This window comes from Dermacentor variabilis, chromosome 8 (genome assembly GCF_050947875.1).
Source record: "Dermacentor variabilis isolate Ectoservices chromosome 8, ASM5094787v1, whole genome shotgun sequence".
NCBI lineage: Eukaryota > Metazoa > Arthropoda > Arachnida > Ixodida > Ixodidae > Dermacentor > Dermacentor variabilis.
The window spans coordinates 19,797,396-19,816,540 of record NC_134575.1 but is presented as its reverse complement, the minus strand read 5'-3'; the positions used below and the strand labels follow the sequence as shown (position 1 = coordinate 19,816,540).

General features: G+C 47.0%; 2 protein-coding genes across 2 annotated transcripts; both read right to left on the bottom strand.

Moving 5' to 3' along the window:
- Positions 1–5,167: 5,167 nt before the first annotated feature.
- Positions 5,168–8,355, bottom strand: LOC142589780 (uncharacterized). The gene is made up of 2 exons (XM_075701371.1): positions 7,596–8,355; positions 5,168–6,555 (listed from the first exon to the last, which is right to left on the bottom strand). The coding sequence occupies exons 1-2, from the start codon at positions 7,692–7,694 to the stop codon at positions 6,226–6,228; spliced, it is 429 nt and encodes a 142-aa protein (XP_075557486.1). The 5' UTR covers positions 7,695–8,355; the 3' UTR covers positions 5,168–6,225.
- A 1,500-nt stretch (positions 8,356–9,855) lies between these two features.
- On the bottom strand, positions 9,856–19,145 carry LOC142591312 (endothelin-converting enzyme 2-like). Its single transcript, XM_075703638.1, has 3 exons — positions 19,096–19,145; positions 16,992–17,441; positions 9,856–12,071 (listed from the first exon to the last, which is right to left on the bottom strand). The coding sequence occupies exons 1-3, from the start codon at positions 19,143–19,145 to the stop codon at positions 10,274–10,276; spliced, it is 2,298 nt and encodes a 765-aa protein (XP_075559753.1). The 3' UTR covers positions 9,856–10,273.

Genomic DNA, 19,145 nt, shown 5'->3' with positions numbered 1-19,145 from the left:
AGAGCTAGGAGCCGAACAATACTGAGCGGGGCCATTCGAGGTGCCGTTCACAAGTTAGAGAAAGGATGTTTTGCAGTTTCCATTTATAGACGTCTGGTGGTGCCACTTGCCGCTTCTTGATTCATTTGTACTTCAGATTACCTTTTAAGGTTGTTTCAGAAACTCAACTCCATCTACTTACTGCTGCCAAAAAACCCAATGCTCAAACTTTAGCACGTTTAAATTGTTTGCTACTGTGGGCATGCATCATAAATAGAGTGAGTTAACTAATAACACATGTAGCGCACAATACTTGGTCAAAATGCACAGTCTACCGTGCCTGATTACATGGTCATAAGAGTTAATGATACGAAAGGGTCTCGAATGTATGGTCCGAATTAGTCACTGCATAAGCCAATACCATGCGATGTGACGTCAGTATGCACCTGCGCAGTCGGAAGAACGAACTCCAAAGTGCGGGAGGGATGCTATGAATCCGCTTTAAAATAGAAACGCCATCGCCTTTTCTTTTCTGCGCACAATAGACGAGGTTTGCGATTTAGGCAGCTGCGAATGATAGGCCATTGTCCTCGCTACGCCTGCAATGGCTTGCAGCAGACGCTTTGCAGAAAGTAAGCACTTTGTGCAGCCAAAGAGACAAGAGTCGTTCAGTACACCGAGGGTGCCGGGATGTATTTACGTATAATAATGTGTAACGAGTAAGATTTCCGATTACTGTGCTGTTTTATTTTCTACATGGACTGTTACTATTCAAGCATGTTTGCCAAATGTTCTTTAATGCTGGACCTCTTGTATTTTTTTTTCAAACCACATCACATTATCATTAGCTCATTGCACAATTTAGTGTTTGTAAACAAGCCGGAACCACACTTTCCAACAGTTTCAATGTCACGAGAATAAATCACCCACTCGCAGGCATGGTATTCAGAAGAAGGAGGGAAAGAGAGTGCTCTTTATGGAAAACAACATGGTCAGCAGGCGTATGGTCGTCTACATGTTAATATACAAGGAATAGGGGGAACGGGAAAAAAATACCTACAATAAGGTTCGCAGAAGACGAGAGAGAGGGAAAGGCTGAAAAGCAGGTGCAGGTCTTGTGATTTTATCGGCAGCAGAGTAAGGCCTAGGCATCGAAGGTAGGTAATAGTGTTAAACACTTGGGGAATAACAAATTATTGCCGCAGTACCCATCTCGCTACAATTGTCCATGGTATCGCGTTAGCATTAAATCAACTTAGCGACGCAACGTCTTCCAACTGTCGCAAGAAGATCTCGACATGTGTACTTCTTTTTCTTTCTCCGGTTACCACTGTTTGCCGGTTAACAAATGTTAAACGTTATCGCTCGGCGCAGAACTCACATGCATGTACCGATAATTTCTCGAATGTTATTCATGATTGTAGCCGTTGTTTGTTGTTGCCGAATCTGCTTTTGTTCACGATGCGTATTATGTAGTAGTGTCTGGATGGCACGTTGGTTCAGACGATTACGCCGATAGCTTCATTGTGTCAAGTATAAAAGGCAATGCACTTGGCCCGAAAGATACTAAAGATGGTACTTTCGACGATCGCCGACTGTGTTCGCCGCTATCGCGGCGCTTTGGATTGCACTTCCTGTTTAGGGGCACAAGTTCGCCCCATAAAGTGTTAGTTTCGTCATTCACAGTTCTGCTACTGCGTTCTTCACTGTCACCAGAAAGTCAAATCTGATAGAGGTGCTCTGTACAGTACGAATGGCAAGACCTTGAACACGTAGAGGCCATCGGGCATGATGAAGCACGTCTTCTCGCGATCCCTTTCGTCTATTTCTACTTGTCAGTAGCCAGTCTTGAGATCTATCGATAAGAAATACTTAGCGCTGCAGGGCTGATCCAATGCTTCGTCTATCCATGGGTGTCCGCATACGTCCTTCTTCGTAATGTTGTCAGCCGGTGATAATCCACGCAGAAGCGCAGGGTTCTGTCCTTTTTTCTTGACCAAGATTACAAGCGATGCCTACGGGCTCTTCGAGGGCTGGATGATTTCATCGCGTAGTATTTCATCGACTTGCTGCTCGATAGCTTCTCGTTCCCGCGTCGAAGCTTGGTTCGGGCTCTGACGGAGGGGCCAAGCACGTTCTTCGGTTATTACACGATACTTAGCAAACTGATGCTTGTAGAATCTTGGATGACATCAAAAAAGTGTGTTTTTATCGTCGTGGAAGACTTTTGAGCTGTTTCTGCATGCTCATGGGGAGACTCAGATTGATGTCGAAGGCTGGTTTGTCAACTATGACCATCGAGGTAGATGCGGCAGAATCCGAGAGAACAAATGCATTGCTGCTTTCTACAATTTCCTCGGTGTATGCCGTCCTCTTTCTTTGCTGAAATATCTTCACTCCTGTCTCTAGTTTGTTAGCATTTACTTTAGCTTTTTCTCCATGCACTCAAGCAATTCCTCTAGTGATGGGTGGAGGTGCTTTTAGGTTCATGAAAGCAAGCGTTTTCATGCAAGCGTTTTTACATCGGTCGAACGGGGCGGTGCATCAATGACCGCATGCGCGAACACTCAAACAATTTTCAAAAACAAGCCAGCGATAGCCAGTTATGACTGCATTGCAATGAATGCGGCTGCCAGCCGTCTTTTAAAGATGTGACCTACCTGTCAATATACCGCGATAACCGCGCACGTCTTATTTCCGAAGCTTTCCACATTCATTTTAGTGGCGAAGCCTGCGTAAGCCTTCCCTCTATTTCCCTCCTTCCGAAGGAGATTGCCTTCCTGTCGCATTAATTGCATTTTTCCCCTGCGCACGCTGAATTCTGTTGATTCTGTGCTTTGAGATAGCGGCGTAGTATATATATGCGGACTAAAAGAATAAAGACACTTGATTATTAGTTAGCGCTGGTGTCTGTGTCCCTCTCCTCGTCCTGTTGTTTAGCGCTGTTTTACTGCTCGTAATCATGAAGAACCATCCAGCTCAAATGCGTACTCTCCTGATGTATCAAAGTAGCAAGTCTCTGTAAGCTAGGCCCTCAAGAGCTTCGCAAGAGCTTCGCATTGCCGCTTTCAAGTCGCAGAAAATTGACCATCTAGTGCCGCCGCCGCCGCAAAGCCTGAGGTGGCTTTCGAAGCGCATGGCACACCAGTGCATGCGAAAGCTCAGAAATGCGTCGCGCGTCAAGGAGGCTCCTACATCGCGCTTCTTTCTTTACACCCCGCGCCATCTAGTAACGCTGCCGAGAAGTCTGTGCGTAGCGACCGAGACGAGAAGTGTGGCGTGCCGGTGCTTGCGAACGGTGAGAATACTACCCTCGCATGCAGTCAGCGGCTCCCATTCATTGACGAAAGTTGGCGGGAGGTTCATTGAGGAGCAGCAAATAAGCAATAAATTCATGGCGCAGAGCGGCAAAGCGTTGACGTGAAAGACGTTCATTGAAAAGTGGCACATACTCAGTAAAATTGTGTGCACGTCCTGCTATGGCGTCGTGTTTATCTCCTTGAGGAACCCTTTTGACGTGTGTTGTGTTCCCCTCAGGACTACAAAAATTTAAGGGAAACGTCGTTGTAAAATTGCCTGGTTTCGAGGGGCACATACCCAGCTACTCAAGTCAGCGTCAAAGACGCTCATTGACGAGCGGCACAAACCAACTTGCACATACCCTGGGACCCGAGTTCGCATCAGAAAAGTTAATTGAAGACCAGCACAGCCGAGTGTCACGTGCCCAGCACACCATGTAGGTGTCAGTTTCTTCGAACAGCGGTACCTACACAGTCCCGCATCTAGTCACTCATGTCCGCGTGAAAGAGGTTTGACGAAGAGCGGCACGTATGTAGAGATTCCTCCATAATCAGCCACCCAAGTTAGTAGGATTGTTTGTTTCGAACTCTGTTACCTCAGCAAAGAAGACTGGTGCACTACACATTCGCCCACGGACTACGCAGTGACACCGGTAGGCTGGAAAACTATCAGATAGAAGCAACGATACGCACAGACAGATAGATAGATAGATAGATAGATAGATAGATAGATAGATAGATAGATAGATAGATAGATAGATAGATAGATAGATAGATAGATAGATAGATAGATAGATATAGATAGATAGATAGATAGATATAGATAGATAGATAGATAGATAGATAGATAGATAGATAGATAGATAGATAGATAGATAGATAGATAGATAGATAGATAGATAGATAGATAGATAGATAGATAGATAGATAGATAGATAGATAGATAGCACTCAGAAAGTCCATGAAGTAGGCTGAGAATGTTAATTAAAAGCAGAGTCGAAAAGTACATGGCTGATTGATGCTCTTGGTCGCTTCCGAAAGCTGGTGGTTATAATCAATAACTGATGATGCACTTTATTTGTGGCCTTCTTTCCGAAAATCGCCATAGCACACTAGACGTACATCAGTTGCTCGGGCCGTGTGGTAGAACCCACGCAAACAAGGATAAAGACTCCGCCAGGCTACAAGAAGCATTACACAGCACGGACCTGGCGGAGCAGTTCTGGGTGGTCCAGCGAGCCCACGATGCGGCCAAGGAGTTACATTTCCCGGTCGCAACGTGGGAGTAGCCCGCTCTATGGGACCTTGCGCCCCGTAGCTCGCAGGACCTTTCATTAAAGTTATTCCATCCATCCATCCATCCATCTTTCGTATGTTTTTCATATTTCTGTCAGTGATCACAACGAATGGTACAATTATGCTTTCGCACAATGCCTGTGCTGCTTCACTTTGTGTTTCGTTAGTGGTGGCACTCTGCTTCACGTATAGTTCATAAAACTTGTGTAGAGACACTGTGTGGCCTGAGACCCTGCGATGGTTCATGAGTTAATCGAAACTAGAAAAGGGCCGCAGGAAGAGGAAGCGCTTCATTGATCAGCCGTGGCTGAACAGGTGAAATCTTGGGCTTCAGCCAACGTTTTGGCAACGAGTGTCTTGGTCCGGAAATTTGGCCCTCGGTGCTTCACTGAGAAAAGCATGGTTCTTCGCCTCTGAAATAGCACAGAGCCATACGACAGCAATTCCGCAACATCATTTGTTCGTTTGCAAGCAGTGAACAATGTCGTTGACTGCGTTAGTGACAGGGCAATTCATTTTTGCACCGAAAGCTTCGATAACGGCTCAGCAATCGTCGGCCTGCCTACAAGAAAAACCCTTTATGTCTACGGTGTCGAGACTAGAATGGTATGCACACTCAGCTACTTTTATTGACAACTTTAAACCCTGCACTTGCAGATTTTTGTGCGCGCTAACAAGGCTTGCATTTTAGGGTCTTATCTATTTGTTTACAGGCTGCAGAATCTTCACATGAACACAAGAACAATGATCTCAGCATTCATTGCTTGTATGCTTGGTTGTACGGCTTGCAGCGTTAACTGGCACAGTTGAACTAGACGCTTGGATAGCAGGGCTAGCCGACGTGGAAAAAGAAGCAATCGACAGGGCCTAGATTTTAGACAGTGGCAGCAAACCTACAAAAACATAGCGAAACGTAAAAAAACTTTTTACAAGACAGAAGATAACGGTTGCCTAGGGACAAAACGTTGTTTTTTATTGACCATGCAGTTATAGAACCTGCCACACTGTGCTTTAAGTGTACCATAGAATAGCATTCCATTCCCAAAGCTTAATATGTTAGACGTATTATTTAAGGAATTGCGCTTGAGATGTGAAAACTACAACATTCTTATTCTCACTGTCTCTCATAAATGATCGTTTTCACTAGCGGCCACATTCTTCGATAATATCTATTTTGCTATCACTCGTGGGTCGTTTAAAATGTTGACCGCAACCTACGGCTTTTTGTTTTCCTATTCAAAACGGTTGTACTGGCCAACGTAGAACAAACACAAAGGAATTTTTTATATACTTCTTCCAGAATTATTACATGATTTATTTCTTAGACACTCACAACTGTTCGATGCAGGGCGCATAACCACAGGGGTCCTCGTCACTGAAAAAAATATAATAGCGACTCATCGGTGCTATATTCGGTACAAGTTTCCATTGTTCAAGACCCAGCTGCCCTGGTACTGGGGTATCACCACACCCAAGGCACCACCATTGCCGTAGCTCCCGCTTCCAGCCTGTAAGCCGGTCATGCTGCCCCAGCCAGGTTGCCAGGCAGGTCCCACGACCCAGCTAGCAGTAGGCTGCCCAGTCACTTGACCGTACCCACCGAGCTGTTGGCCATTCACGATGTTCGCGCTACCATATTGCGCTCCAGAAGCTAGACCCCAGTTGCCAGACTGTGTTCCAGACGATGCAGCCATGTAATCAGGCGCAGTTGCTGAACCAAAGTTGCCAGACTGCCCTCCCGCCGCTTGGCCCGAGGCGCCGGACTGACGATTCCCAGACCAAGAGGAACGTCTGTAGGTGTAGCACTGCCAAACAGGCACGCAACGCCCGTCGTTGTTTCTGAAGAAAGGCCAAATGCAGAAGCACCTGGACTGGCAGTCAGCGGTGCATACTCTCTGATGAAATTTATAAAGGTCCTGGCACCTGTACTCGCCACAAACGCTGCTCGCGCATTTCTTGTAGACTTGACCAAGTGGGCAACCTGAAATTTCATATGACAGCTCAGTTCAATGCATATTGGTGCGCAGAATGCAGTAGTACTCAGCCCTCTTAACTAACTTGTCCGCCACTTGCACACATAGGGAAAATTTGTGTAGGGGTGTTGAACACCAGGATGTCGACCATAATAGAAGGCTCGCCGAGCAGTAGGGCAATGCTGAGATTGGCCATAATTAGCGGGTTGGAATCTGAATATAACTAAATTACTTATAATTAAACAAATCTCTAAAATTGACTTTTTTTCTTATTTTATTAGTACGTTATACGAGGAGTCAAGGTGTCTGTTATGCACTACTCCAGCAAACCGCTTGCCAACAACAGTTACACCTACCAATATTCTACTCGCGCCAAAGTGCCAACATTCTCCTGTCAGGTTTATAGTAAGCTACAGTATTTACTTAAAGGTTAGTGTAAGAACCACAGATCAATTAATATGCATCCAACGTAGTTGGACCGAGATACCTATACAATGTTATACTGTGACAACCAAGCCAAAAAAACGTGCAGCGGATTATAGTGACTGAAGCTGCAATATAACCTTCGAATATTTACTCCTTTCAGCAACTACAGAAGTCGGCATACCAGCCGCCGTGCAAAATAAACAGTGCATATCCTGCGCAATGAACAATTGGCAATTTCTACGCGGTCGAAGGAGCCCTGGCGAGAGTCACATAAGCTAATTGATTTGTGCACGTTGTATACTACAAAATAGTACATTTTTATACCTCGGAAATACAACTTGATGTAACGCTTTCTTAAAAATTCTCTAGAATGTTCCCTTCGCTCATGAGCATGTTCACTAACACGATTGTGAAATTTGTCACTGTTGTCACTGTAAGATATAACTGAAACAACCATTGGTTCAACAACTTTTAAACGTGCGTCCTCTGTTTTTTTTACCCAAACTCTATTGCGGACAGCCTATGCGCGCATTGGCAGTTTATCATCCACGTTCGTTACGTCCTCAGTTGCTTTCTTTTGGATTACACTGAGATGAAATATATATAATATATATTTGCTTACGTCTTCCTGTCTTGCCTGGCAGCCAGCGTAGTTCCGAGCTTCTTGATCCCGAAGCAGCGCTTGTGGAACGTCCCAGTTGTGTTCCCCACCGTAGTCCATTTGTAGGCAAGATGAACGCACAAAACCCCAGTAAGATAATGCGGCTAGTTTTCTCCATATCGTCAGCTGTGCGTGATCCACCTAGCACTTTCCGACCTTTCACGGACTTATATCCCCTGTTTAAACAATACGGAACAAGTGAGCGACCGTCTGCCCTTTACCCGCTATGTTTATATCGAACACTTTTTTCGGCTTTCTGGAATCCATTGTTTGGCGCACCTATTCCCAAATTTTTTCATCTCTTTCTCGCAGCTGCAATTCTGCGGATACGATTGGCCAAATATCTTGGAGGGTTGGAATACATAAAATCCTTGAAACCGATACGTTAGAATAACGGCAACATGGACGACAGCATTGTTCGGTGATCCCAAATAGCCTGTTTTAAGCTCCCGCCCAGTTCATTGAATACATGCAAAGCGGGTGACATCGTTGCACAGCGCTTCGCGAGACGTCCCGTCTTGTCAGGAAATTGCTCGCATACAGAAATGCCTGTGCCAGCAGTGTGAAGAGAACGCCTCTGACGCGTTTCAAGAAAGCCTTTGCGTACCACCCCAGAACAATGAGATGTCCGGTTGATTACGGTTTGCTCGAAAACCTCCGAGCAAAGCATTTACGATAGACATGAGCATTGCAAGTGGTTGCGCCTTCTCCTCACCCAGTTCTTTTGTGCTTCAATCTTTCGTTAGTATAGTATTCCATGCGGCTTATAAGGGGAAGGATGGCGTGCACTACTTGCGGGTCTGCCCTTGCAAAATCGTTTCTTTTACCTTCGCTCTTTGAAACTTCTTACTTCCTCTCCCTTCTGCTAGCCTCTCCTTTATTGGCTAACCATGTTTGAGCGATTTGATGTTTTGAGCAAGCAAGCAAGGAAGTAATCCGCATCTCATGTAATATAGGTGTCTTATGCGCCCATTTACACCTGATTTCCATGTGTTTTCTGCCACTACGCGGCCTAGAAGTTAGGCTTGTTTCCGTTATCAGGTTGTATTTTGGTTTATTCGCTCCGCAAGAGCTCTCTACTTCGCCGGATATCAAAGAGGTGGATATAGTTTGCCCTTGCCTTTCGGGTCGTCATATTCATTATGGCGTGCAGATGCACTGCCGTTACGAACAGCATGCTAAAGATTTAGTAGGAGTACTATTTGCAGAAAGCTTGCAACATCATTGGCTTTGCATGACTTGCTCGTTTAACTTCTTTTGAAACAAAGGGACGATTACCACAAGACTCAACTACTTCGCATGTCTAGGGATAGCCTCTTATTGTGTGAACAGGCCGCTTTTGTTCTTTTTTTGTTTTTTTTCCGTTGAGGTTCACAAACTAATAGCGAAATTGACGGCTGTTCTGATGACGCTAGAAATGCACGTTCAAAAAAACCTCATTGGATGTGCCGCGCGCGCACATTTTTACAGAAGCTCAAAATATATGTGGGTTGTCGAGTATGCCCGCTCTAAACGAGTGACATCAAACGTCACATGTTTAACCTGTGCACGATAACACTTCCACTGTACGGAACTTTTGAATTTGTTGGCAGAGACGCAAGCTCAAATACAAGTCTGCGCTTGAAGGACAAAGTTAGTGTTGCCCAGATACCCCCCTTTCTCTCAGAGATAGAAGTGACATTCCTTCTCTAGTTGTTCTCTACAGATTGGAAAACAAGACTATGAAGGCGGCAGCTAACTAGTTTGACAACGGCCACACTAAGGCAAACTGCTTCTTGAAGACGACGGCATCAGTGTACTGTGACAGAACAAGACGAAAAACGCTGGACGAAATCTGAAATTATTTGCTTTCGGACAAAAGATAAAATGTAGAAACTGTTTGAATAGGAACTTTCGTATGAGCACTTATGCCGACTGCTTTTTTTAGAACAGCTATGTCAGTTTGCGAAATAGCGGCATAAAACACGGTTGCTGAGAAATGCAAGCTTTTTTTTGTTGAAAATCTCAGCAGCAACGAGTTCTAGATAACACTGCTTCTGGTCCTCGTGCTCACGAACAAAAAAAACAGGTTATTTCATGGCTCCAGATCGTTCTTGCGGAAACGCTTAAGCATTGTTCTTTTTCCTAGAATTCTCGCGCGAGCGCATTTTAAATGAGCAACCGGAAAAGCAGTGCAGAGAATGTCATGATTGTTTTTGCGAATATAAAAATGAAAGGCACATGCAATAGTATCTCTCTCTATTGTACAGGTACTGTGAAGCTCACATATGGTTGCTGAGGTAACTTCAGGCAATCGGTTGACCGCGATAACGATTATAGTGAAAATTCCTGCAGATCAATCATCCATAGAATAGGATAAATCAGGGACCAAACTGAAGTGCAATGAGGGATCATATTCAAACTTCACAGCCTTGTATTCTTTGCCAGAACATGTAAACGAGCACAGGAAAACAGCTTCAGTCTCTAATACTAACTGCATGCGAACATGCTCAATTAATTTGCCCAAACGTCACCACGGCAAACTTCCCAAAATTGAAATGACCATAACGGGCAGTGTCAGGCATAGCTGTAAATAAATGATATACATAGTGACGTGGCAGTGTTCACAAAATACGTATAGCGAAGTCTTGTAGGCGTTCTTATACAAAAAGGCACCCGAGATCTGCACCACGCCAGACACAGGCGAAGGCGTCCACAAATTCCGAAGACTTCATCGCCAAGTCGCACATCTCTTGCTCTCCGCGAGCCCCACAAAAGTTGCTGCAATAGCTCACGTAAAACGTTTGCACGGGCGACAGGTTCTCCAGAAATTTCAGCCTCAGAGGCAAACCGTCCGCCTCCGCGACCTTCTCCGCCGTCGCCAAGGCTAATTCAAGGGCGAAGAGGTCTTTGATTTCTCGCCTCTCCTTTGTCGACACCGCCGTCTTAATCTTGCACGTCCTTTTCTCCTCCCACCAAGTGATCTTGTCTCCTGTGGCATAGTCCAGCAGCCTTCCCCGCTCGTCCACAGCTTTCACCAGCTGCCGGAGAAACTGGAAGCCCAAACCTGCGAGCGCCATGACCGAGTTGCCGTACCTGAGGTACTTCGGCGGAAACACGGACGGCAGGTCGAGTAGGATGATGTTTAACGAGTAGATGTAGAGAATATCCTCCGCGTAGCCCCTCAACTTAGCCGTCATCAGGGTCCCGTGGTAGTGATCGGGCAACGCAGTCCTCAGAGCCGCTCGCGTCTCACGCCAAGACGCGTAGAAGTCCTGGGCACGCACTGATGGGAAGCCTACGTAGAGGGCATCTAAGTCGTGGAGATTGAGGAAAGGCTGGGGCGGCCACAACTCTCGAGATAAGACGAGAGAAATCTTTGCCTCTGCGTCGGCCTTCGTCGTGTTCGAGACACCCCGAGATGCGCGCACTGCTTCGATAAGACCGCGAGCGGTTGCGTTCACTATCTTGGTCACCTTAAGACGCTCATGGCGTGGTAGGTGGTTCAGGAACAGTGCCTGCTCTAGCGCTATGCCGAAGGACTCGTGAACCGCAACGAAACAGAGGACGTGCGCCAACAAACCATACTCTGACGTGCCGCCGCTGGTTAGACCACCTTGAGTGCTGAACGATTCAAATTCGGAGTTTGCTACCCAGGAGTAGGAGTACGCAAACATCCACCCCAGGGCATTCAGCAACCTTGGCGCTGGAATGTTTCCCATCAGCCTAGTGAGGGTTTTGAACTGCCGGGTGTTAAGTATAAGTACAGCCGTGTCGATCGTAACGTTCAGTCCTGCGGGCGCCAAGTACTTCCTGAGCAGATCAACCCAGTTCTCTAGCGTGAAATTCATCGTCAACCGCATCATTTGCAGGGGGACGAGCGTGTCGTACGAGTCTTCTCCGCTTTCCGTGGACAAGACAGCTTCGCGAATATCAGTTTCATCGCGTTTCAGTTGCTCTATCTCTACGGCGTGATTAAATGACGCACCTCGAGTAACGCTACCACTGCCGTTCTTGAAGCGCACGATGAACTGCGCTGTTCTTTCAACCGCACTCGCGTACTCCACATCGTTTAGCGTGCTGACTTGTTCCATTCGAATCAAAGGCACGTGCCCGGGCTCGTCGATTACTACCACGGGGCCGCTAAGGGTTTGCGTTTTCAGGTGCCATAGCCGCACGTCAACCCAAATTGACGCCCTCCAGTTGATGCTCAAGTCCAGGAGAACGTCGACCACATTGACAAGCCCAACAGATCGCGAGGCGTGTAGTGGCCACGGAAGATTTCTATCTTTCATAAACATCGCGAAGGACATGGCTTGCTGATTGCGTTCTTTCTGCAGGCATAGTGAGAGAGCTGAAAATGCCTTCAGCGTAGCGTCGGAAGTGTTCTTTACGGTAAGCAGCTGCTGAAGATTGCCAAGGATGTTGTTCACTTGATTGGCGTAGAGCCGGGCCAACCTGCGAAATAAAAATTGCGGGTATTTCCCAATTTCCACAGATTCTTGAATACATGTGCCATCGCAACCTCCCAGTGCAATTTAGTGCAACCTATACAATCAGTGGTGGCACTTTTGTTTAAATTTAATTTCTTTTCAAGTTTTATGAACTGTTTCTTCTGGATTAGCGTATTTTCTCTGCCATAAGCTTGTCAAAATTTACAATAGCCAATGACTTTCTGCTTTGTTCTACTTTGTCACCTCTGATTCTGTGTTGAATTCAAAAATTTCTTGTACCGTTTCGATAACGCTGCATTATATATTCACATTTCTGTTTTTCAAAATGTATGTTCGAATATCTTGTACTCTACATTGGTTTTTATTTATGTTCAATATTTCGTTTTGTGTTTACTTTACCCCTACTTCTTGGGCCTTTTAGGCCTGCAGTAGTTAACGAAAATATGAGATAAAACCATCTATAGCACTTCTAACCGCACAGAATACGTCACCCGTGGTTTGTTCTACAAAAGGCTTTGGTTTCAGCATCGTAGGAATCAAGACTGGTCTGCCAGCAGTACATATTGTCCCTGTGATAGTAGTTCAGAATTTCACATGCTTTTGCTTTTACAATTTACTTCTAACTCCATGTAATTGTGCACCAGAATGCCGAATGAACCCGCCTTTTCTTTCTGCTTCTTTTCTTTTTGTCTCAGCGGCCGGCACAATGGGCACAAATAAATAGAGATTTATAGCTGAGCGGGTGTACAGGCCAGGGTGTCCAGCGAGCGAGCGAGCAGAGATGGCAGCGAAGCACAGCACGAGAGGAAGAGTTTTAGCTCAGCGATCCCTCACTCGTTCGAGCTAAGTGTTTTGCTGATGCACCTGTAGAGTAAAGTCGGAGTTACTGCGAAAAGATCTGTATGCTCTCTTCAAGCTCTCGATCGCGGTCATCCACTTCAAATCGTCGGCAAACGGCCTCGTTCCAAAAATCTCTCGCGGGATGCGGACATCCCCTTCGGTGATGAAACACCTCCGAGGCTTTTCCGCCTGCAAGTTGAAGACGACGCCGACGACATGCTGCTGTTCGTGCAGGTGGCCGCCATGTTTGTTTCCTTAGAGGACCCCCTCACCAGGTCTGAAAATGTTGAGCTGACAAGCGCAGAGCATACCGTGCGGCCCGGCGATCGTGTTTACAAAGAAGTACATAGCTACGCGCCGCAGACGGGTCTGAAATTTCAATCCGAACGCCGTTTTTCCTCCTCTTCGCTGCCGCGGTGCTCCGAGCCGGACGGTGACGTACTCTCGTCCCTGCGCCTACGTATTCGCGTCCGCAGTGTGACGCCACTCGTGGTGACACGTGACTTCGAGAATTATTCAAGTCTGTTATTTGTGTGATCTGTTGCTTGAATTGACGAATTCAAGTGTAAAGAAATAATAAAACACACAAACGGAATGTTTACGTGTGTTTGTGTTTTACTTCGCACCGAAACAAGAGTGATGTACTTCTGCTTCGTCTGCTGGTTCCCAGGGTCGTGCAGTCATGTGGCAGGTACTGAAACTATACCATTTTCTAGCGTGTTGCAACGGCGTGATCATGCTCAGCGATCCACTTGTTCATCCTCAGTACTCATGTAGCACCTAATTATACCGCAAGTCATGTGTCCTTGTGCGCTGCGCGAACGAGAGAACAGCTCGCACGTGATGCTGTCAGCGGAAGTGCATAGCACCGAAAAAAAAAGCATGGAGAAAAAAAAATTGGAAGACGCTTAATCTTCGCCTTCAAGACTGGAAGGCGATAGCGTTATCGCACCCCGTTGGCATCGCCCACTCATTCGATCGGCATGCTCTTGACGAGGCCAAGGGGAGAAGAAGCGGGCGAGTGGCACGCCACCTGCCGGGTCAGCGCCGTACATCGTGAGGAGGGGGTCTTCTGTGTTTGCTGCAAGATGGCTCTGCGTGTGCGCCAAGCACAGAAAAAATGTAGCGGATACGTACTTCGTTACTCGTTTAACTGCGACTTCTATAATTCACAAGTTCATAATTACCGATATACACCGCAGTATAACTTCCTACGGCGCGTTTCTAAGGCAACACCGAATTCACTACAGGCGCTTTTTTCCAGCTTTGAACTCACGGCTGAGTGGTAGCGGCTCCTTCTCACACTTCGGAGACCCTGGTTCGATTCCCACCCAGCCCATCTTGCAAGTTGTTTTATTTTTTAATTGCCTTCCGGGATTGTTCACTCACGGTCAACACCGCCGGCGCCGACGACACCGGCTTTTCTGCGACACGAGCTCCTTAACGCTGTCGCGTTAAAAAAGTGAAGCTGGGGCCCATGACGTACGCGTCACGCGATTCTCTAGGTCCGGTATGGGAGAACGGAGGGAAGGAATTTCGCTTGCGGAGGCTAGACGGGGCGACAGGGGAGAGTGTCTTGCTTGGCTGTGGAGCCCGCTTGCTGAAATCAGGGTTTCGTGGCACTGAAATATTTCTATCTTGGCTATTAATGAGCTGATTTGAAAAAGTTTTGCGGCAGAACTCTCCCTAGAGGACAGGTAACAACTAGCAGCGTATGTCCAAAATTTGATATGGCACCTGGTGAGGGGCTCTTTAAGAAACAAAGATGGCGCGCGCTGGCCTGGGGAGACGAGACCAGCGTGCGAGCGGCCCGCTCCATAAAGACTCTGGCCGCCCCGGACTGTACCGCGCATGCGCTGTGGCGTCTCCGCTCTCCCGCTCTGCCCAGTGGCCCGTAAAACCGCAGAGCTATAACTCGCTAGTAAAAGGTATCATAATGGATTGGGTGTAATCATCAAGACATTTTCACCTGCCCAGGTACCTTGCATTCTAGCGTATGTATGTTTGCAACAACGCGCCCATCACTGCTTGTAGCTCTTTGCTATGAATTTGCTTGCACTAACCCTTTTCGGTTTCGAATTTATTCGTTCCTTGAAATTACATAAAATTTCAAGAAGAGTCAGGGACAAATGCCAAGGAGTGCGTGACAGAGTTCCCTCGCGCCGCAGACTAGGAGCCAGTATAGCGCATATAATATAATACGCATTTGTGTATAAACAATATTTGTAATTGGAGAAGTATGGGAGAGGCCTTTACCCTGCAGTGAGCGTAACCAGGCTGATTATGATGATGATTATGATGATGATGATGATGAATCTGTAGTTATTGAAGCCTCCAGGACAAATTTGTCAGTAGTAAAAGCAGTAGTGCCTTCAAGGTTACACCGAACGAAGTCCATTCACCATAAATCATTTACAATAGTGACAAGCAGAAGATCTAATTACAACTGGATCGAGGAATCAGAAGTGCCGCGAATGTTGGAGATAAAAAAAAATATTTCGTTTTACTACTGACAACGCTGAAGCCAAGATATATAAGGTTGCATGTCCTCTGATCAATACACCTACTACCGTGTCTAAAATGCTCGACAGAGCGTACCAAGAATTTAGCGCGTTTCTTCTCTCGATTGCTCGAAGTAAACGAGTGCATCCCTGCGGAGTTTGAAACCTGTTTCACGCGCTTCGCATTGTCGGCGAATCCGGCCGCAGTGCCATCATGGGTTTGTGCTGCGCGGCACCTGCTACGCCGCGGCAGATAACGAAGTTCTTGGAAGTCTCCGTAGTGGTCCTGCTTCCCGCGAAAGCATGGTGTGACGTGCGTTTGCGCGTCACAGAGAGAGAGAGAGAGAGAGAGAGAGAGAGCGCTCCTCGCTCTTTGGTGGAAGTAAGGGCGGTCGCTTGGTCCGAACACGGTCGCAGTCAGTCGGAACACGCGAAACAAAGCTCTCGCACCACTGGCGTCACTGCCCTGGCGTCGCTAGGCGGAGGGCATCACGCGGCACAATCGCAGCAGGTGAAACGTGGCTCAAAGCGTGCATGACACCTCGTCCTTTTGGTCGACAAAAGCCGTGGCAGAACCAATCCAGTTAGAAAATTGGAATGTTGAAAGGAAGCGTTGGCATCTATTATTTCGAACCTTAAAACCACCTGAATGCTATAGCTATAGGGGCTCGTTGGTACGGCATATCTTATTTTGTTGTAGCGCAAGCTGAACGACTTTATTCCATTTATTAAGCACAAGTAATTTCCCCTATGTTGTCCTTGGTGTCAGTGTTTGTTGGAGCCTTATGAAAGGATGACAGAAAGGCACATGTGTGTCTTCGCTTGGCACACAGCGCTGTGTGCGTCAAATGTGTGTTTCTGTTGTCCTTGTCGTTCAGCTTGCGCTACCACAAAATAAGATATGAAGGCCACGGGCAATGACAGAGACGAAAAAACCAGGGGCAATTACCCGTCTTTTTTTAAGTAAGCGTAGCAATAATTAAGAACGCGATTATGACAATCGACGAAAAGACAACTTGCCGCAAGTCTGTCCCGAGCCCACATGTTCCAAATTGTGTCATGATCTACCACTGAGCTACCGCGGCCTCCCTTCTTCTCAGCTTTCTTGAGTATTTGTGTATGTACAGTAGGTGTGGACATCGGACGGTTAGCCAGCGCTGCCCATGGCCATAACAGCGGATGTGATTTTTTTTTTACCGCCGGTCTTACAGCTGCGATCGGGACACGTCATGCCTGTTGATTTCATATACAGTTCGGTGCCACCAAAATGCCTTTTTCTTTCCGCTCCGCAGCATGGACGTGCGAGCTAAAATGAAACGGTAAAGCTTACTGCGAGTGTGTGTCCGAGTATAATAAAAATGCATCCGAGTAATTCTTCATGGGCGCTGCAGCTGCAGCGGTATCATCCTTCTCGCGATCACGTCGTTTTTTGTTTTTTTAGCTCACGACTGCGCACAGCGCAAATTTACGCACAAGCCACTTAGGGCATTTGCCCTGATTCTCTTAGAGAAATCGCTGCATGTCGAAGTGCGCAAGCGCCAAAAACAAAAATACCGTTTTTAGACTCGAGTTTCACAACTTGCCTCCAGGCAGGGTCGATTTCGTCGAGGCTGCCGATTCCCTCGTCGGTCTCCCTCCAGCCGTCGTCGGGTCGCGCCTCTGCGCCGTCGTCCGAGCGCGCGCCGCTGCCGCACACGTACGCGTGGAAGCCCAGGCAGGGATCGGCCGACGCGTTGAGGGTGCGCAGGATCTGCCGGGCGTGGCGGACGCAATCGTCGCTGCCGCACGCAGCGCGGTCGCTGACGAACGGCGGCCTCATCAGGTGGTTCGCGATGAGCATCGTCAGCGGGGCCAACACCAGCACGAAGATGCACACGACGCAGGCCAGCCCGGACTTGGAGACGGTGCGCTTGCCGACGCCTACCGAGATCTGCTCCTGCGGGACGTTTTGCTGAAAGAAGGGGAAGCAGCACTGGTGAGGTCCTCGCGCGGTCGTTCGGTTTCGAGCCGTGCGGAAACGTGTGAGCCGTGTTCTATTAAAAAAAAACGAAACTATAGAACGGGAAGCTGCGGGTCTAGTTTTTCTCGCCCGATCCGCAAAGCAAAGCAGCGTCGGACTCCGTCAGTATTTGAAAGGAAGAACATCTGAGTGCACTGAGTACTTATGGTACCCTTAGATTTCCTGCCACAGTTTTGGTGAAAGAAGGGGAAGCAGCAGTGGTGAGGGCTTCGCGCGATCGTTCGGTTGCGAGCCGTTCGGAAACGTGTATGCCCTGTTCTATGAAAAAAAAAACGAAACTATAGAACGGGAAGCTGCGGGCCTTGTTATCTCGTCCGATCCGCGAAGCACGCGATGCAAGGACGCATCGGACTCGGTCAGTATTTGGGCGGAAGAACACCTGGGTGCACTGAGTCATTATATGGCACCCCTCGATTTCTCGCCACCCTGTGGTTTATAGTGGCTATGGCCTTGCGCTGCTGAGATCGAGGTAGATACGTGCTTGATACCAGTGGCCTCCGCCGCATTGCGATGGCAGCAAGATGCAAAAAAAAACGCTCCCTTATTTATAACGGATGTTTTAGCGAACACTTTCAACTTAAAAAAAAAGAATTCTGTAGCAGATAGCACAATTGCAGTCCATAGGCTGGTCTACTCGAAGAGACAAAACATTACTTGCGCAAAAACTCGAAGTGCATTATCGACTAATTAACAAAAAATCACTGATTAAGTGTTTGGATAATTACCTTTTGGCACTTACTGCAGTTTACAAATTTTAGCCCAGGAGTCCAAAAGACGGATTCACTTACAACGAATTCTCGGGATGACATCAATTCCGAGATACTAATTCCCGATCTCTGCAGTGAAATGCAATGGCATGACAATTTTGTGATTCAACGCATAAAACGGCGTTTTCTTGAAACAATGTAAGTGAAACGCTCGACAGTGCATTTTTACTGCAGAATTGACGGCGCATATCTCGTATATGGCTCATTCCACACATTTCTTTTCAGGCGGATACGCCTCGCAGTCACGCCCGCTAGAATTTGTCATTTGCAACATGCGCCATGGAGTAATTAATCAAAAAGCTAATTAGTGAATGTTTGGTAATAAGTCGATTATGTATTTCATATTTATGTGTTCAAGTAATGTCGGGCTCTTCGAGTAGACCAGCTCGTAGACTATAATTGTGCTCTCTGCCACTGGCACTTTCTAAAATTTTTTGGAAGTGTTCGCCGGAACACCCTGTATAGAGGTGCGCCTTATATCGCAGCACATGGTCGACCATGATTCGGAGGGGTCCATTACGAAGTGCTTCATGTCTTGGAATTATCGCGTAAACCTCCATAATTTAGTTTTTCTTTTTGGCAAGTTGGTGGAGATTCGTGCTATGGAAAGTAAGGAGTACAAAAGATGGACCCAAGAAGAAGGATAAACACGACATTGTTTGCGTCCACTCAATTATTATTCTTAGATCTCGGTTTTGTGCATATGCCCTGGCGCGAAAATATGCGCCGCACTTCACAGAAAGAGATAAATGACCCTCAAACGATTAGAATTCTCAACGTTGGCAAACGTACTCGAGTAAAACATGTCGCACGCAAAATCTTTTTCTCCGGGATCTACGCGAATTCGCGTCATACTCGAGTTGCATTCAATTGCGAAATAGAACTGGGGTGACTGCTCACCTGAACGGTTCGTCAAGCTCTACAGCGCATGCTAATAAGGAAGGAAACAT

What these genes read in the sequence shown, in the direction of transcription:
- LOC142591312 (XM_075703638.1), bottom strand. Translation starts at nt 19,145, where the DNA reads ATGTTTCCTTCCTTATTAGCATGCGCTGTAGAGCTTGACGAACCGTTC. An exon ending in GAGCTTGACGAACCGTTCAG is followed by an intron (nt 17,442 to 19,095) that starts GTGAGCAGTCAC and finishes TTTTTTTAATAG; the next exon opens with AACACGGCTCACACGTTTCC. An exon ending in GAAATCGACCCTGCCTGGAG is followed by an intron (nt 12,072 to 16,991) that starts GCAAGTTGTGAA and finishes TTTATTTCGCAG; the next exon opens with GTTGGCCCGGCTCTACGCCA.
- LOC142589780 (XM_075701371.1), bottom strand. Translation starts at nt 7,694, where the DNA reads ATGGACTACGGTGGGGAACACAACTGGGACGTTCCACAAGCGCTGCTT. An exon ending in GCCAGGCAAGACAGGAAGAC is followed by an intron (nt 6,556 to 7,595) that starts GTAAGCAAATAT and finishes ATGAAATTTCAG; the next exon opens with GTTGCCCACTTGGTCAAGTC.